At 44.9% G+C, this 17647-nt stretch overlaps 5 protein-coding genes across 5 annotated transcripts; 2 read left to right on the forward strand and 3 right to left on the reverse strand.

Moving 5' to 3' along the window:
• Window positions 1-1554: 1554 nt before the first annotated feature.
• F5891DRAFT_1193966 (uncharacterized protein) lies at window positions 1555-2007 on the forward strand (the record flags this gene model as incomplete). The annotated part of the gene is made up of 3 exons (XM_041367859.1): window positions 1555-1626; window positions 1679-1940; window positions 1997-2007. 3 exons carry the CDS (start codon window positions 1555-1557, stop codon window positions 2005-2007), a joined length of 345 nt encoding a protein of 114 aa, XP_041221213.1.
• Window positions 2008-3444: 1437 nt separating this feature from the next.
• F5891DRAFT_1281011 (uncharacterized protein) lies at window positions 3445-5236 on the reverse strand. The gene is made up of 15 exons (XM_041370446.1): window positions 5108-5236; window positions 5042-5051; window positions 4973-4992; window positions 4888-4920; window positions 4732-4828; window positions 4646-4674; window positions 4557-4587; window positions 4461-4493; window positions 4332-4408; window positions 4223-4277; window positions 4068-4166; window positions 3904-4014; window positions 3800-3840; window positions 3718-3743; window positions 3445-3651 (listed from the first exon to the last, which is right to left on the reverse strand). Exons 1-15 carry the CDS (start codon window positions 5159-5161, stop codon window positions 3510-3512), a joined length of 858 nt encoding a protein of 285 aa, XP_041221214.1. The 5' UTR covers window positions 5162-5236; the 3' UTR covers window positions 3445-3509.
• A 1889-nt stretch (window positions 5237-7125) lies between these two features.
• On the forward strand, window positions 7126-7664 carry F5891DRAFT_1057453 (uncharacterized protein). The gene has a single exon (XM_041362739.1). It carries the CDS (start codon window positions 7167-7169, stop codon window positions 7380-7382), a length of 216 nt encoding a protein of 71 aa, XP_041221215.1. The 5' UTR covers window positions 7126-7166; the 3' UTR covers window positions 7383-7664.
• Window positions 7665-10659: 2995 nt separating this feature from the next.
• On the reverse strand, window positions 10660-12025 carry F5891DRAFT_655644 (uncharacterized protein). Its single transcript, XM_041372662.1, has 11 exons — window positions 11871-12025; window positions 11805-11814; window positions 11738-11757; window positions 11650-11682; window positions 11494-11590; window positions 11410-11438; window positions 11323-11353; window positions 11227-11259; window positions 11098-11174; window positions 10826-11043; window positions 10660-10770 (listed from the first exon to the last, which is right to left on the reverse strand). The coding sequence occupies exons 1-10, from the start codon at window positions 11922-11924 to the stop codon at window positions 10915-10917; spliced, it is 513 nt and encodes a 170-aa protein (XP_041221216.1). The 5' UTR covers window positions 11925-12025; the 3' UTR covers window positions 10660-10770; window positions 10826-10914.
• A 2772-nt stretch (window positions 12026-14797) lies between these two features.
• F5891DRAFT_959859 (uncharacterized protein) lies at window positions 14798-15526 on the reverse strand (the record flags this gene model as incomplete). Its single annotated transcript, XM_041375687.1, has 1 exon — window positions 14798-15526. A coding segment is annotated over one exon (729 nt), but the record flags the coding sequence as incomplete, so codon positions are not given.
• Between the last annotated feature and the right edge of the window lie 2121 nt (window positions 15527-17647).

Genomic DNA, 17647 nt, shown 5'->3' on the forward strand with positions numbered 1-17647 from the left:
GTAGCCATCGACGCTGAGCTGTATCAGGACACATAATATGACGTTCAGACGGTACTACGCACTATATATGTACTGGTGTACATGACTTGTCAGTTATGATTCATCCTCGGCGACATGGAGACATACCTTGGCGAACTGCAAACTCGTTGCTGCTGCGACATCGTCAGTCGAATACTCCATTTCAAAGAGGTCAAAAGATGTCTTTCACACACATCACTGGCATGAGCCTTCTTAACTATCGAGCGGTCAACGCATCAAGATGGCAGTGTAATTTTAAATACTAAATACCGCGGACCATTGAGTTTGAATTTAGTTGATTGCGGTCGTGATGATAGATTTTATCACTCACTAGATGTACTACCAGCCGGAAAGCGACTTGGTAAAAGATACTTTGGCCGCCTGAGGCAGTAGTATCCCCAATAGTCAACTAGTAATATCATGCTCGTTTCCGAGGCACATAAAATTGTTATTACTAATTTGGTCTTTAGTCAAACTACATATTGATTAATCCAGAACGCACCTGGCAATAACTATTAGTACCAGTACTCACCTCGGTGGTCGTTTTTTCAAGGTGCCGTTTTGAAGTAACCAACCTCTTTGCAATGGATATCAGATTACACAATTATACATCCCACATGACAGGTAATAAATCACTAGGAGGCAACAAAAGGTAGTCAAGCAATTGTGATAAAGACAAAACTGCGGCCGGCACTCTCCGGACAACTTCTGCCACCGACCAACTTTCAACTTTCATCTCAGCACAGACAGTTGAGACATAGCGTGTTTTATTCACCTTGTAATTTGAATCAAACAACGCTTTTACAGAGTCACATTAGATTCTTGCGTCGCTTGAGGTAGCCCCCTCCTGCTATCAATTGCATTAGCCACCTGAAGGCCTGACTCACAGTGTTCGGGCGATTGAACATATATATACAAGTCACTCCACCCTATCAAAAACATGCACTCACCGCTCATAACTGTCCAGATACAACTACAAGTCTTAAACGCAAGATGTTCAAAAAGCCTCCCTAACCAAGCTTCAAATTTGGTCCCTCGCGACATTCAACCCGCGGTAGTGCTTAGTCGCTCTGAATATCTGGATCAGATAAAAAGCTTAGACAATGGATGAGAACAAGGTGCGTCCGGAAATCCTTAGCATTTTCTGCAGCAAGTTAGATCTGATTTTGAAGTGCAGAAATCGAGGGTGACTTCAACCTTCTTTTCTCCGACTCATCTCGCCTTCTAACACTATGGCATGGCCGACCAACTCACTGGAAATTAAACATCGTGTCTCCTCGCTCCTGGGTGTTCTTACTTCATCACCTTCCGAGCATCCATCAGAGAAGTGCCGCGTGTGAGTACTAAATTTTGAGCACCTTTATCCAGGCTTATGTGCTCAGTTCTTAAACAGTATATCAATTTTTTTCCAATGCTGCTCCTCGTAATTCAGTCCTCCGCTTGCCTATTTACACCATGTTACGCCGCCAACAATGGAGAGCTTGAGACTTTACGTTCATCCAGCAAGATGTCGAGGAGTTGTTACAAGAATTGGATATGTCTGGGGAAGAGCGCAGTCAATTGTTCAAGTCCATTGCTGATGCATTCATACAATGTGGCCAGCCGTACGTATTCTTCCATTTGACTGATCAAGGTTGTGGTTGACATCTGACTCATACAGGGAAACCGCTTATCATCACACGCTTCTTACGTCTCTTCATCACCATCCTCTTCCCCTGAAAGTCAATCTGCAGCGATCGATGTCATAGCCTTGGCATTGTACTCACCCACCTTGTTCTACTTTGACCCATTGTTCAAGTTGGACGCTGTTGTCTCTGCGAAAGATCACGAGGCTTTCTCACTTCTCCAGGTGTTTTTAAGTAGTGGTCTACCAGAATTACATTCGTCGCTCGAAAGCCATCCCGCTATTCTCGAAAAATATGGTAAGTCGGTTCATTATGATTAATACCACACATTTAAACCATTAATGGGCCTGCAGAACTCGACTGAGCATAGCTTGAGCGGCGGATACGTCTTCTGTCATTTGTGTCACTGTTTTGCACACATCGGGCATGACCCGCCGTATTCAGAGGTCGCGTCGATCTTGCAGATTGATTTGAGTGAAGTAGAGAAGTGGGCGATCGATGGTACGTCCTCTTGGCATCCTGTCGTTTATAATAATCTTTGAATATTGATTCGTACCTGTCTTCTTGCTGGAAAGCTCTCGCAAACTACTCAATCTCCACACGTTTACCGTTCGTCAGCGCGCACGTTTGAGCGAGAGCAATGGGAGGCGTGTTGTTACGTAGAAGGCGGGCCTAGCGAGCGTGCTGGGGTTTGTTACTAGTGCACGAAAATGCGGTAACGGTTTCGGCTGTGGGTGAAGTCGTGCAACAGGTCACGCAGACAGGTGAGAGCATACCGCGTGGCCTACATCAGGGTTCCTCTGGTCAGCGAATCAAGGCCATGGTTGTTGACTGCAATATGAGGGAAAGCTGGTGAAGTTCATCCGAAGTTCTGAACATGGCTTCGGCTTTGATGTAACTCTCTGCTTACTGAGACGAGAGAACTTTGGTTTGGGCACTATCAACGCCCAGAGGTGTTGATTACAGCAATACTGCGCAGCCAACATCAAGGGACTTCTGTACCAATATGTTCCCGTCAGTTACGCAATCACTTGTCACTACCGGTAGTGCTTTGCTCGGGAGTGCTGCTACGTACTATACAGATTCGATGTGTATGCACCAACTCAAACAAACATCATATAATTCCACTCGCTGACAAGACGTACATAACAGACCATTGTACATCGAACTGCCTCAGAATTTTAACTGGACCAAGGTAGATACTTGATCTGGTAACACTGACATGCGCTGGCAGCGAGGCGCCTGCAATTACAGCCCAAATAGCAGGTTGTCTCATCACTTTCACCCCGTATTTTTCCTGCTTTCCTGCCGTAATCTGACTCCACTGAGGGTGGTGATCAATGATGGCGACAAAAAGTTGATAGGAAAGATACGGTAGTCTGGTAGATTAATCTGATTCTACAGCTGAGGGTGGTAATCAATGATGGTGATAAAAAGTTGACTACCACTCGTTTCATATATATATAGATGTTGAGTGTGCTAACCCGATCCTTCTTGTATGATCTTGCAATGTGAAATATATAATAAGAAGGCTCAACGTTCAACCATGTTGACATGAGTGCGCTCCCGTTCCTTGCTCGCTGTGATGTCATGGCGGTACCGTGTCATAACTTCGTCTTCATGAGTTACTACGGACAACTGTGTGTGATCAAGTCAAATTTATTGTAGCATAAATGATAATGTACAGCAGCTAAAATTACAGTCGTCAAACAGATAAGGCCATCCAAATACTCCTCCCGCCTCGCGACAGACTGATCCTGTAAATTACACATGTAGCGAACTCTACCAGACCCACCCCCACCAGTTATCTTGTACGGTCCAAGCCTCGCTCCATGAACGACACTGGATAAACCACATGATAAGACATCACACTGTGACATCCGCAGATGATATGTCGGACAATGGAATATGAACGAAGTCGCTAGTAGAGCCGCGTGAACGTTGGTTTGTCTGCCAGAGATGGATGTGCATGCGTGTGGCAACAGTCGCAAGGGCTATGAACTGGATACTATACATGGGTGTACATTTCGAGTGTGATTAGCAGGAATACGCAGTAGAATGCAGAGGTGCATACCCATCCAAAACGGTCTGGTATGTTTCCTGGGGCGCATAACATTAACGGCGCATCATAGAAGACCTGTAGAATATTCACGCACCTGGAGGAGCAACGATGTGAAGATGTTCATTATCGAGAATACTTCGGGAAATAGAATGATCATGGATGAGCACAGAAAAATAGCGCATACGAGTGTTCACTCACGGAAAACGCAAGCATAATATAATATGTTATGGTTCATCAGCACAATGTACAGACGGCTTGTGTTTCTCCACCAGCTTTGTATGGCACGTATTAGCGTGAGGATCATGAGTCCTGGGGAGAACACCTGTCAGCGCCTGTTGGTACATATATATGCTCCTGGCTACCCAGTCCGAACACAGAAAAGAGAACAAATGGGATAAACATCCGGTCACTGGTTGAGCTCTGGTAGCACCCTGTGATGCTCGGGATCGGGCTGGTCACATCTGTGGAAGTGAAAAGAATGTTTCAGCTACACCAGAGGGAAGGTGAGAGTGCGTACATGCTACGGAGGCGGTAGCGTCGACGATAATGCTGACGGATCCTACGAGACACAACTGGCTGATTGATTTACCACTAGCTTGTGCATGGTGAGTGGATTTGGAACTCACGAGATAGGTGACCACGATGGCTGCGAGCAAGATTTTGTTTTTGTTCCAGAACACATATGTCCTGATGATGAAAAAACCTGGATGAATCGGATCAGCAACATGCATATCTTAGGGAGGAAGAAGAGATACAATCGGCGCAAGTGGCTGCTATCATGCCGAGCACTGTGAGAGAAAGTGGGCTGCCCTCAGCAAGGTTGTATATAGATGAATAGACCATGGACGTACCTGAGGTAATATTGACCAACATCCCGCATTTCTGGGGAAGTCACAGAGTAAGTCGTTCGTTCTCATTAACTCTCCACCTCATCACATACAACTGGGTTCTCATTCGGGGTAAAGCTCACTGAAAAACAAGTGTTAATCGATTGATCAGGGCGATATGTGCTGGAGCGGAACGCACTATATAGACCTGTGATGATAAAGATAAAGGGAAGGTATTTTGTAACAATATACAAGCATTTCGTCTTGCTCCAGTTCGATCGAAGCAAAAACGTCCACTTCGTATATCATATTGTCTGTATCAAAACTAAGGCGTATCACGGAAGAAATGTATTACCTCTTCATGAAGTGAACATGCATAATCATAGATCTGGATAAGCGAGTTTGGCAGCGGACATGAATAGATGGAAATTAAAGCCTACCCAGAATGTAACCATCGACGCTGAGCTGCATCAGGACAAATAGTGTGACGTTCAGACAGTATTACGCACTATACATGTACTGGTGTGCATGACTTGTGAGTTATGATTCATCCTCGTATCGACAAGGAGACATACCTTGGCAAACTGCAAACTCCTTGCTGCTGCGACATCGTCAGTTGAATACTCCATTTCAAAGAGGTCAAAAGATGTCTTTCGGACACATCACTGGCATGAGCCTTCTTAACGATTGAGCGTAAGCTCATCAGAATGGCAGCATAAATAGTCCTAAATACCGTGATCCCGGACCATTGATGCATCGATGATCGAATGAGCTCGAGTTTAAATTTAGTTTACTGCAGCCGTGATGAAGCGTTTCATCGTTCACCGCCGCAAACACCGGCCGAAGAGCAACTTGATAAAAGATACGGCCATCGACGCCTGGGGCAGTAGATCCCTATATAAAAGATCATGCTCTACTCCGCACATGCATTGTTTTGTCTATGGTAGAACTACACAATAAATCCAGAACGCACCCAATAACAATTCTTGCTAGAAAAAAGTGCAGGTCTGAAATGTTTCGTTGTGCCTCTGTACTGTCACGGTTGTCTCCAGTGCCATGGGTTTTATTTTGTGTAGGAAATGAGAGGCAGTGGAAGACAGCAGAGCTTGGACACTATAAGAGGTTCGTGAAGCTTAGAGTAATGCGGGTCAAGTAAACGCGACACATCGTTTTCTCAACACCACGAAGCCCACAATTGTACAACGTACCAATTTCAATGGAATCTTGTCAAGCAATGATCATGTCACGGTATATTCCTTGTAGGGATGAACTGACAAGATGCTATTATGAAAGCGGAAGTTAAAGCGTAGACAAAAATTAACATATCGTATGGTGGTAAAAGAAAGGCACAGGATAACACTGACCACTACGGCTAAAAAGATTGTTGTTCAAAATTTCACAGCAAAGTTCACTATCAGACCGCATAACAATGAAAACTCAGAATGCCCACGTGATAGTAGGCGAAACACACGACGGATCGTATCGTATGAGACATAACGATAATGATCCGTATTTGTTAAGACTAGTTCGTGCATTACTTGTCATTTAACAATGCACGATATAAGAACAATCCTGCGTACCTCGACGTCATTCTCAGCAAGAGCGTTATCTTCGACAGCATGAATAGGATAGAAAGGCATTGGGCTTGCGCGCGCAAGAAGCGATACTGAACGGAGTTTGAATCAAGTGGAGATTTAAAGGTCAATTAAATACGAACCACAAGCAATCAGAAAGATAGCAAGGGCTGGGAATGAGATGAGTTTGGGTGCCATCTCCTGTGGCCAAGGAAAATGTGCAGGGAGGTTGTTAGACAAATCTGAGCCAGAGGATACAAGAGCAGCGCACCGTTACTAGGAGTGGATAAGATGCGACAGTAGAAAGACGGGACTAACAGACCATTGTGACCCTTTTATCCATCGTTGATGACGAAAAAGGATAAATGATAGAGAAGCTTACTTTATACACTGCAAAGAGTATTTCAAGGGCTGAGCGCTAGGCTGATCGCCGCCGCCTTATGGCATTTCAACAAGGAAGATCAAACTTTCATCAGACCAGAGTCTTATTGTTTCGCAGCCTCCTAAACATGCGACAGCCAAGTAGTTCACCAATGAGAACATTGCACCTGACATCGTGTCCTATCTCTAAACACGCTGTTAATCGCAGAGACACTGGGACAGTCACGTACGTGTCCGGCTAATGCTATGAAGCCCGCAAGACGGCACCACTGTACCTGTTTGATCGCTGTCCGTCTCGACGTGGTCCCAAAAGGTTCCCTCGTGGTACTGTCGTGCAGTATCCAATGATCATTAGCAACGAACACAATATGGAATTGTGTTGAATAGTCAAATGATCCAGTGGCGTCTGATATGAAGCGTTACGCAGCAAGATCAGACAATAACGCGGGAGTGTGGTCATCGCCTGATATGATATGGCTTGGAAAAGATTGCGAGCGAAGGAAACAAAGAAGGGACCCCGAAGTTGAGAACTTTGTTTTGTAGTGGCAGTGACTGAACGTTTGAACGATAAACGATTTTAATTGGCTGACGACACATAGAACGCCTGCACCATGTGCATATTACATAAACAATGATCACTTCCATACGGTAATTGCGCCGTTGGTCTACCAGATTAATCATGATGATTCTAGAGTTTCTGGTACTACTAGGAAGAACCCAGCTGATGCTATCTCCGCCATCGCATCTTTGTTCCAGTGTCCATCACTACTGTTACTATGGACTGATGCTTGCCATGGACCGTGGTCGCTCTTTCAATTCAGCCTTCTCTGTACTGTCGGTAGAGTTCATCAACGGGGGTCACGGTGCACTACCGTATAACATTGGGGTGGTCTAAGTACCGCTGTTCAAAGACTTATCTCTTGCTTACATCGAATGGATTCAGTCTAGCGTGTTTGTGCACTAATTTTGTTCAAATCATAGTGCTGTCAGCTTGGTCAGACTCGGAGGTGGTGGCCATGAAGTCGCAGGTGACGCGGACGTACCAAGGACATATCAAGGCAAGGGGGTTGAGTATTCATGTGAGTGATCTGATCAGGACGTGTTATATTCTGGTCTGTTGTTTGATGCCTTGTTCAAGATAAATTGATTGTATCATTGTAATCTTAATAAACTTTGGATGAGCTGTTATATTTTTCGACCGAATGGCATCATGATTAGAGACAGAGCGCGACACCGCTTTTCACTATCAACATCTTGAAATCAGTGACTTTGATTTATATATACATCACCCTTGGCACAACCTCTGCTTTTTACCTCGATGACACTTTGACCAATCAACTCCATCAGCACAGGATATTCATTCCTATGCAATGATCTCGTGATAGAAGCACTGGTATGCTGGTATATCTAGCACGAACGCCATCGTTGACATTGTATACCCACAAAGCTCGCCACTCCCTGACATCAATTCTTTGAATATGACCGCGGTCTTAAACGATCCCAGTCTGTGGCCATTGATCTATTCCTATCGAGTCATCAGCTATTTTGTAGGTTCGTGGAGAACAAGTCAGATTCTTTTTGCAATGTCTTACTCGATCTTCGACTGTGGTTTCGCAGTTGCAGCCTCTACTGCAGTGGTGTATGATTGGGGTGAGCAACTTCGTGCTCAGCGAGCGATTTATTTGACGTCTCACACCTTCATGTTATGCTCTAGTACTCGCAATCGGACAAGAGGTATAGGCTTATCTATCTCAGTACTCATATCACTGATAACGATTTCGTAGTTTGAATTGGTCTGGGTGAGTAGACTCTTATCAGAAGAACCACGTGATACAAAATAATTTGAAACAGAAACAACGTTGGTCACTGATGACGGTCCTATATCTCACTGTAGGTGGCTCATGTTTCAAGTTTAGTTAACGAGTTGTGCTGACCTCAGGATATTCTAGCTGCGTTTAGCTGGAATACTATTTTGCGTGTATGTCTAACAAGTTGACACTTCGCATTGCGCTAACCATAACTTCTTACGATCAGCCTTAACATACTGTGTATGTATCCTCACATGTACCGCATTTGTATCTTCTGAACTACCGCGTACAGCGACTAACCCATCAATCTTGCTGACGGATACGGTGAGTATTCTCTACCCATATTTGTTGTTTTCCATATAACTAACTATACTCGTACGGTAGGGGTAAGTGAGCTTTTCGACTGGGTTGTTCATTCTAACCGTCGAAAAAGCTGTAGGTTTGTTCAAGTCTTCCGATGCTCATCTGTAACCGGATTTCTCAGGTGCTATTCTCGCTCTCGCACAAGAATGGACATCTTTCGCTGTGTATATCATGTTGGGTGGTGAGCTACTCAGCTGCCTCAGTGATATTGACTTGGCTGAGTACCATGCAAGTTATCGTCATAGCTCGTCTGCATGTCATATACCAGTCAAGAAAGATCCTCATTCTTCTGGTGATAGTCTTCGTGACCGTCACAATTGCCTGTGGATTGGTCACTGGGATAGTCGGCATGAATTTTTCGTACGGTAAGCTGTGCCCAGTGATGAAATACTCAATGCACGTCAGGCTGATGAGATACATACCAGAGGAGGTCATCTTCTCCGGCACCTACCAGTGCACTAGCGAAGGATCGTCTGGAATCCTCCTATTAGCCCTACCTTGGGTATTTTACACTGCATGGGCTATCCTCGGACTGTCTCTTGCAGGCTGGATTGCTTTCAGGCATTCCCGTAGAATGAAACGATGGTCCATGAATGACCGTCTCACGGCGCTGATAAAAACACACATGTTTTACTTTATAATGTGCGCTCTTCCTTTGAACTCTAATTATCATCCCCCTGAGGTTCTGCATGTGCTAGATTTACTGCTGCTTGTTGCTTGAACCTCGGTTTACTTTCTCCAAAAATATCTGTACGCCGAACCAGCTATATCTGTATCTGATCACTCATTGTTTTTACAGAGCTTCACTTCCCTGGGAGTTGATATTTATTATGGCATTCTTGAAATTGTCCTGTTCGTGCAGATGTTTGTTCTGGGACCATGTCTCATTCTTAACATCCGAGAATACAACAATAACGTTACGGCCACTTCTGACGCAGGAATCGGCATACCATTACTTTCCAGGAACGCACACACAACATGTCGACTAACAGTGATGTGTGACATAGAGGTCGAACAGCATGTGACGGGTACTCTGCAGGGAGTATGAGAGACTCGTCGTTGTATTGATGGATTGGTATGCCGAAGTGGGTTTGGGAGAGAAGTAGATGTAGAAAAATCATTGTTATCATACCAATGATATCGGGGACTCTACCTGAACCCTTCCTGGTGATTCAGACGGAGCGGGGACTAGGAATGAGGAAGGGAATTCGGCCTCAACTATAATTTATTACAACGTGTATACTTGATGCCCCATGTAAGGAACTATGTATATTATTAGGAACTTCATACCATTTATGTTATGGTTCACCGGGACAACGTATTAGTATACATGATCATGTGTAGGAACAGAATTATATCGACCTATAGTTGTCACGGTCACGATGTCGAGAACTCAAGGGATCACTGACTCCGGCTCTAGCACACGTCCTGAATCCGTCGCCTCGTACAGTGGAGATGATGAGTACGAAGGCCATTCAAATTTACTTCCCACCCCGCGACAGACTCATCTCATAAGTTAGACATGTAACGAACTCATCCAAACCCACCCCTACCAGTCATCTTGTACGGTCCAAGCCTCGCCCCACGAACGACACAGAATAAGCCACAGGATAAAACATCACGCTGTGGTGGGATTTGCAAATGAGATATCGGACATTGGAATATGCACTAGGGCGCTAGAGCTGTGTGAATGTTGGTTCGTCTGCCAGAGATGGAGGTGCATGCGCGTGGCGAGGGTCGCAAGGATCATAAACTGGAAACTGCACGTGGGTGTACGTTTCGAGTATTGTCAGTAGGAATACGCAGCAGGACGTGAAGGTGCATACTCATACAACATGGAGGACTGGGGGCAGAACATCAACAGCTCGGTCATAAAAGGTATTTGGGATGCACGTACATGGAGAAGCAATGATGTGAATATGTTCGCCACCGAGAACACTTCGGGGAAGAGAATCGCCATGGGTGAGCACAGAAACACGGCGCGTGCAAGTGTTAACTCACGAAGACCGCATGCATAATATGCTATGTTGTGGTTCACCAGGACAACGTACAGACGATTTGGGTTTACCCGCCAGTTGTGTATGGCGCATATGAGCGTGAGGGTTACGAGAACTGAGGAGAACACCTGTCAGGATGTGTTTGTGCATATATGCTCCTGGTAACCCACCCAGATCGAACACGGAAAAGAGAAGAAATGGTATGAAGAACCGGAAAGTGGTGGAACTCTGGTAGCACCCTGTAATACCTGGGATCGCGCTAGTCGGATCTGTGAAAGTGAACAGAATGTTTCAGTGGTCGTGGAACACCAGAGAGAAGGTGAGAGTGTGTACATGTTGCGGGAGCAGTAGTAGCAAAGGTAAGGCCGGTGGAGGCCCCAATAAAAGTCTGGTTGATGCATCTATCACTAGTATGGGTGTGGTGATTGGATTGGGGACTCACGAAAAAGGCGTAGAGCATGGCTGCGAGCAAGATTCTATTGTTGTTCCAGAGCACATATGTTCTGAGGATGAAAAACCCTGGATGAACAAGATGAGAGACGCACACATAGTATGGGGAAACGAGAGATACATTCGGAGAAAATGACTAATACTAAATTGAGGCCTGTAGGAGGAAAGTAGTAGTCTTCGGTAAGGACGTGCATACATGAATGTACCATGCACGTACCTAGTTCGGCATTGTCCAACACCAAGCATTTCTACCGAATCATGCAATAAGTCATTCGTTCTCGTTACTCTTCATCGCATCACATACATCTGCGTTTTCATTCGGAGTAAATCCCCCTGAAAAACAAGTTTAATTCATCATTGGGGCGATGTGTGCCGGAGCGGAACGCACTATATATATCCGTAGCGAGAATGATAAAGGGGAGGTATCGTGTAACGATATACAGGCCTTTCATCTTGTTCCAGTGCGATCGAAGCAAAAATGTCCACTTTGCACAGCACATTGTGGGTATCAAAACTGAGGTGTATCATGGAAGAAGTGTCTTACCTCTTCGTGAAGTAGACATGCGTAGTCATAGATCTGGATAAGTGAGTTTTATAGCGGACGTGAGTAGAGTAGAGCAGAATAACCCTACCCAGAATGTAACCATCGACACTGAATTGTATTAGAACCAAATAGTAAGAGGTTTAGACAGTACGCACTGTGTATGTACTGATGGAAATGACTTGTCAATTGTGATTCGCCCTCATATCGACAAGGAGACACACCTTAGTCAACTGCAAGCTCCTCGCTGCTGCGATATCGGCAGTCGAATACTCCATCTAGAGGTCAAAAAAATGTGTTTCACACACACATCATGCATCTTCTTAGCTTTCAGTGTGAATGAGCCGAATGAGCCCCATTCTTAAAGGTGGCAGTGTAAATATTACTAGTAGGAATCATCAGATCATTCGAATTAGTTCCAGTTTAAACTTAGCTTGCAGTGCGGACCGTGGTCGTGGTGAGTGTTTCATCATGACCATCATTATTCACTGGATGTACCGAGTTGGGGAGCGACTTGACAAAATAAACAGTTGCACCTGAGGCAGTAATAATAAGTTATGCTCTGGCACATATGCATTGTGGTCATTGAACTACATAAGAAACACAGAATTCAACGCACCTAGTATGTAATAACTATATATAGCTCCGTTCCAACTCGGAGCCTTGATCGGTTCCGACCCGAAATCTGAACCATCCATCATGAATCATGATAGCCCCCGCACACCAGCGCACACCATGGCCCGGGCTTAGCACCGTTAGAGCAAATTAACATATTGCCATTGTAGCATGGCTCAAAGACAAGGAGTCTTTGAAGTTTGCGCTGCCTACAATTTAGTAGTCAACGAGTTTCATACAGGTGCATACCAGCTGTTTTATTTATTTCATCAATCAGTTTAATGCATATGGCACCTTCAGGAACTCGAAGTCACAATTCGGCTTCATACCCAACTCCCACCACTTCATTTGCTATACTGGTTTGCAATTTCAAATGTGTTTCAAGATTGATTATCAAGGGCTTCCTGTTTGCTTGATTTCGCACTGCAATACTTCACCTGATCGTCTTGAAACGGGATCAAATTCATCATGCAGATTTTTGCGATGGAAGCCCTGAATGGTGGTATATCTATCATAAACGCTATCGCCATACCGCACCACCAACATTCCCAACTCGCTCACACCCATCCCTCGAATATGACTGTAGTCTTGAATGATCCTAGTTTGTGGCCGACGATCAATTCGAATTTGGTTTATTCCTGTTGTACGGGTTCGTCGTATCTGTTAGCAATGTCTCTCAATTTGACATCAACTTGCGGTTTCGCAGTTGCTGCCGCCGTTGTAGTGGTATACGATTGGGGTGAGCAGGACAGTGTTTGAAACCGCTGATATATTCTTATTATATTTTCAGTGCTGACACTCAGACAAGAGGTAGGTCAATGTTATCTCCGGCGCAGCCAACTCGCTAAGAATGATGTTATAGATTGAACTGATCTGGGTGAGTGATACAGTTCCATGGCAGGAGAATATAATGAATTCGCGACAGAGGCAACGTTGGTCTCTCATGTCCATGCTGTATGTGATTGTTCGTACCTCGTGATATGCTATAGTATGGTTGGCAGTTGTGTTGACTCCGAAATTTTCTAGATACGCTATATTGGAATACTATATTCTTTGTATGTATCGAGGCCAAGATATTGGCATCGTGCTAATAGCTCATCTCTGACAATTAGTGTCTATGTTCTGCGTATGTGTCATATACGCTGTGTTCGATCCTTCTGACTGGCGGCACACAGCAATTATGCCATCGGTCTCGCTGACGGATGCAGTAAGTAGTATTCTGCAACCATCTCATTCCTATCCGACGGATACACTCATATGTAGGGGTGAGTGAGATTCTAACATTGAACATGACTCGACATAATGATTCAATAGGTGTGAGTCGGAGTGTTTGATATTAGTACGAGGATGATCACTAATTGGGTGTTTTAGGCATCATTGTGAGCTATGCACTGAATGCGATGAATGTAATTGTACCTGCCATGTTGGGTGGTGAGTTATCGAGCTGCAATATTTGAGTTGACTCGACTGAAACATGATACAAGTCATCATGATTGCTCGATTGCATGCCATGTATCAACGATCCAGAATGATTTTTATCATCCTTTTTGCTATCTTCATGGCTGTTAACATTGCTTGCGCAATAATCACAGCAATAATACTTAAACGTACCGTAACGGGTACGCTTTACTTGTTCAATTGAAGAGCACAACTCATTGGACAAAAATCAGAGGAAATGATACTGTCTGGCACGTACATGTGCTATAATAAATATCAGGGGGATGCCCAGCTTCTGATCTGGATGATTTGGATGCTCAGCACCGTTTGGGAGGTTCTCACACTGTATCTTTCAGTCCGGATTGCTCTAAAACACTTCCGTGACCTGCGTCGACTTGGCCCATCCACACGATCGACCATCAGAGACTGTTTCAGAGTACTGATAAAATCTCACATGCTTTATTTTGCAAGGTGAGCATGTAATGTGAATATGTCCATCTTTTTCTGCTCAAGTTGCGCACGTACTAGCATCGTTTGTGTCTCTTGCCTCCAGCTTGCTTATCTCTCACTAGGGCTATTGGTGCGTCAACCTATCATTGCCATGTGTTTGCAAACACTGCTCATCATTTCTGTAGAATACGAATTATATGGCAGGTTTGATACTCAATGGTGCTTTTGACATTTTCTTGAGCATGCAGTTGTTTGTGCTGGGACCACGCCTCATCCTTAGCATTCGGAAATACCACGCTAAACTTGTGGCAAACTCCGATGCCGATACTAGCATGAATTCGATTGTTTTCCTGGAACTTGTACATGTACCAACTAGTAGTATTGTGTAGGAAAATGTTTCTCGAGTTGTTGTGCAGGGAGATGAAATTTGGCCGACGACCCATCATCGTATATATTAACATACAATATGCTTGAAACTTGATGGATATGATAGGAAGGCGTAAGTCAGCTCGACAAGGCCCAGCCAGTACCCGAACAAAAGACGACGCTGTAAACGAGTCAAGTACACAAAACTTTGGTAGTTGGCAAAAACACAATAGAGTATGCAAGAACGAGATAGCTGGAGCGCAGTGATATATCAGGGTCATTTTTACAACAGGATGGAAGAGAATTGCAAATTAATAAATTGTGAATTTACCAAACGACTACAATATTTGAACATATTCGTGTAGAAAGCTTTGACAATGTGTTTTGCGATAGTATCGTCGACCTCCCACAGAGTGCCAACAACAGTCTTGAACCCTGAAAACTGGAGGCCATGTGCAAGGTGAGTCGCTTTGTTGGGCGTCTTCTCGTCGCCGACAGCGGTATGACACGTCGACAAGATTTTCTCCCCCATGATATCGAGCAGCTTCATATATTCGTCTCTCATAACAAGATGCGAATTGTAAGGTTGCGCGTGGTCCTGCTTACCATGACAAGTTTTCTGCTGCAAAGCTTCGAGTGCGCCTACTCGTGTGGCTGCATCACCAGAAATAGTGGTGCGGCTGGCCGTCGTAGGGACGAGCTTATGGACAAGCTCGGGCTCGCTGTCAACAGCCAAGAACGCCTTGCTTTTCCCTGCGCCCGGTTGACCTTGTCCGATCGCCATGAAGGATGGAGGTACGTGCTTTTTTATCAAGTGTCTAGATCTGATCAGAGCTGAAAGTGTCGGCGTGCAAGAGTAGATGTAGAGATCCTGAAGGCATGGCTCCTTGCCAGAACGATCTGCCTTTGTTTGAAAGGGGTGAGCTGCACGGAGAGGAATGAACATGAAAGCTACAGTTGAACATAGCCAGATTCGAGAGTGGCGCTTGAGTTCAAGGACGTGCTCGAGTATGTTGATGATGGGGGCATAATCTCGTCCTACGTTATCCGCAAGAGTACCATTGAATCCGCCATTGGCTCCGCTGGGTTCGTCCAAGATGCGCGTTGTATGGCCCTGGTGAAGCGATACTTGGGGAATATTCAGATCTGTGAGAACAATGGATGGCAAAGGAACATGATGGGGCTCTCTTGACGTCGGGACAATGATGGGTACTTACTGGCAATGGGGGTGATGACCGGACCCTGACGTGCTGCCGCTTGCAGGTCTTCGTATGAAGTGGGAGTAGGAAACGCGAGAACACCCGAAGATCACGTATATCAGCTAAGGTATGTCAGATGATGAGACACTGATGGCTGATTTCCAGCGTCTCCGGGAGTCGAAATTGATAGATATTTAAATGCCAGCGGGAACGCGGTCGGGAGGGACTTGAAGATTCATTCCGTCGACGACTGTACATAAAGTGCGAGGATCATGAAACAGATGCGAAGGTGATACGGAGGGACTCGCCTTCAAGTCTGATATACCGGCTTTTTGAGCTATCAGGCATGGTGGTGACACGGTGTACATGATGAGGATCAAGGAATGAGTGAGAGGTCTGAAAGATGGGGGTAAGGATATGAAGACTGTGAATGGAGTTCGGGTGAGGTTTCAAGTCAAGATGACAAATGGTTCATAATCCTCACAGCCACCTAGATACGACTTAACTGCGTCCAATTCTAATTATGTCTTCAAATAGGCTAAGCGTACAAAGTACCATTGATCCTCGGGACCTCCTTCGTGGATTGGCTTGGCATTTACCGGCACTTCTTGGTCGTACCAGTAAAGACTTCGAGTCCTACCTTGCACTGGCTGTGTCCGATCGGACCCCTCATCAGTGTGAACAGGAGTTCGTTCATCACAGTATGGCTCAGGTCGTTAAGGTCATTAACATCTTTTGATGAGCAACTATGAGATGGCCCAGGTATTGTCTATCACATTTATGATTGATCTAGATATTCGATTCATCAGCTGCGTCAAAGGCGCCGTAACGAAGCCCATTGCCATGTGCTTCTTCCATCATTACTGCATAACACTGCTGCACCACCCACATCAACGTGACACAGTCTGAATTCTTTTTAGAATGTGTAACTACTCAATGTGTCAGTATTATCAACTATCTCACCAGACTCGGCCCCTGATAATGTGTGCTTTCCTTTCATTGGTCCGCCTATGGGCCATCACAACTCACTGAAAGGCTTGGAACGCTCTAGCGCTAGTAGTAAGTCATTGAGGAGTCCTCTCACAAGGTCTATACACACTTTTTACCGATCATTTGCAGGCATAAATTGTTGAACCTCCAGGATGCACAACCCATCAGGGAAAACCTCCCGCGAAAATTTTGTAAAATTTTCTGACTTTCTGAAAATACATTAAAATATTTCAAGTCCCTCTACGGATGGGTGAAAATTTATGAAAATCCACATGAATACAACAAAATGATTATAATGTGATTAAATACTAGAATATCGCAAATCACAAGATATGAAAATGAGGAAATGAGACAAAACGTGTAACGCAAAGTCCCTGTGCTATCAGGAATGCCCTACTCATCCCATTGAAATCAATTTGCGCAAATGCTGCTTTCAACTCAGCGGATGCAAAGTCAACCAACTTCAGATCAAGTAGGGAAGAAAAAATCTGGTAGAACACAGTGAGATAGTGCTTGAACAGTTAGAAAAAGATGCACCACAGTAACCACAGCTGAGACCATGGAATTCGGGATCCGATGTTCATAGTAGTAATAATGGCATCGACTGCTGATAAATTTTTAGAAGTATAGTTATGATCAGAGTATTGCGGTGTATCATAGCACACATGTCGGAAGATTGGACAGTGGACATGAGTCAAGAGCTCATCCCGATTGGCTCGAGGACTATGAATAACGCAGTCGAGGTTGGCTTCCAACTTCCTGGAAGCATGTCAATAATATTCGTAGTCTCCAATCCGAGCACCATACCGGAAGGCTGCAGTAGGATTGCCACCGAACATAGGGCTAGCAGTGAGGCCCAAGACCATGGGATGTTCGTCCTGCTCAGTCGTCACACTAGAGCCATGGACCACGGGGAGGCGGGTAGGGAGGAACCAGGAATCAAC

The sequence above is a fragment of the Suillus fuscotomentosus genome (genome assembly GCF_016647785.1).
Source record: "Suillus fuscotomentosus strain FC203 chromosome Unknown F5891scaffold_64, whole genome shotgun sequence".
Lineage (NCBI taxonomy): Eukaryota > Fungi > Basidiomycota > Agaricomycetes > Boletales > Suillaceae > Suillus > Suillus fuscotomentosus.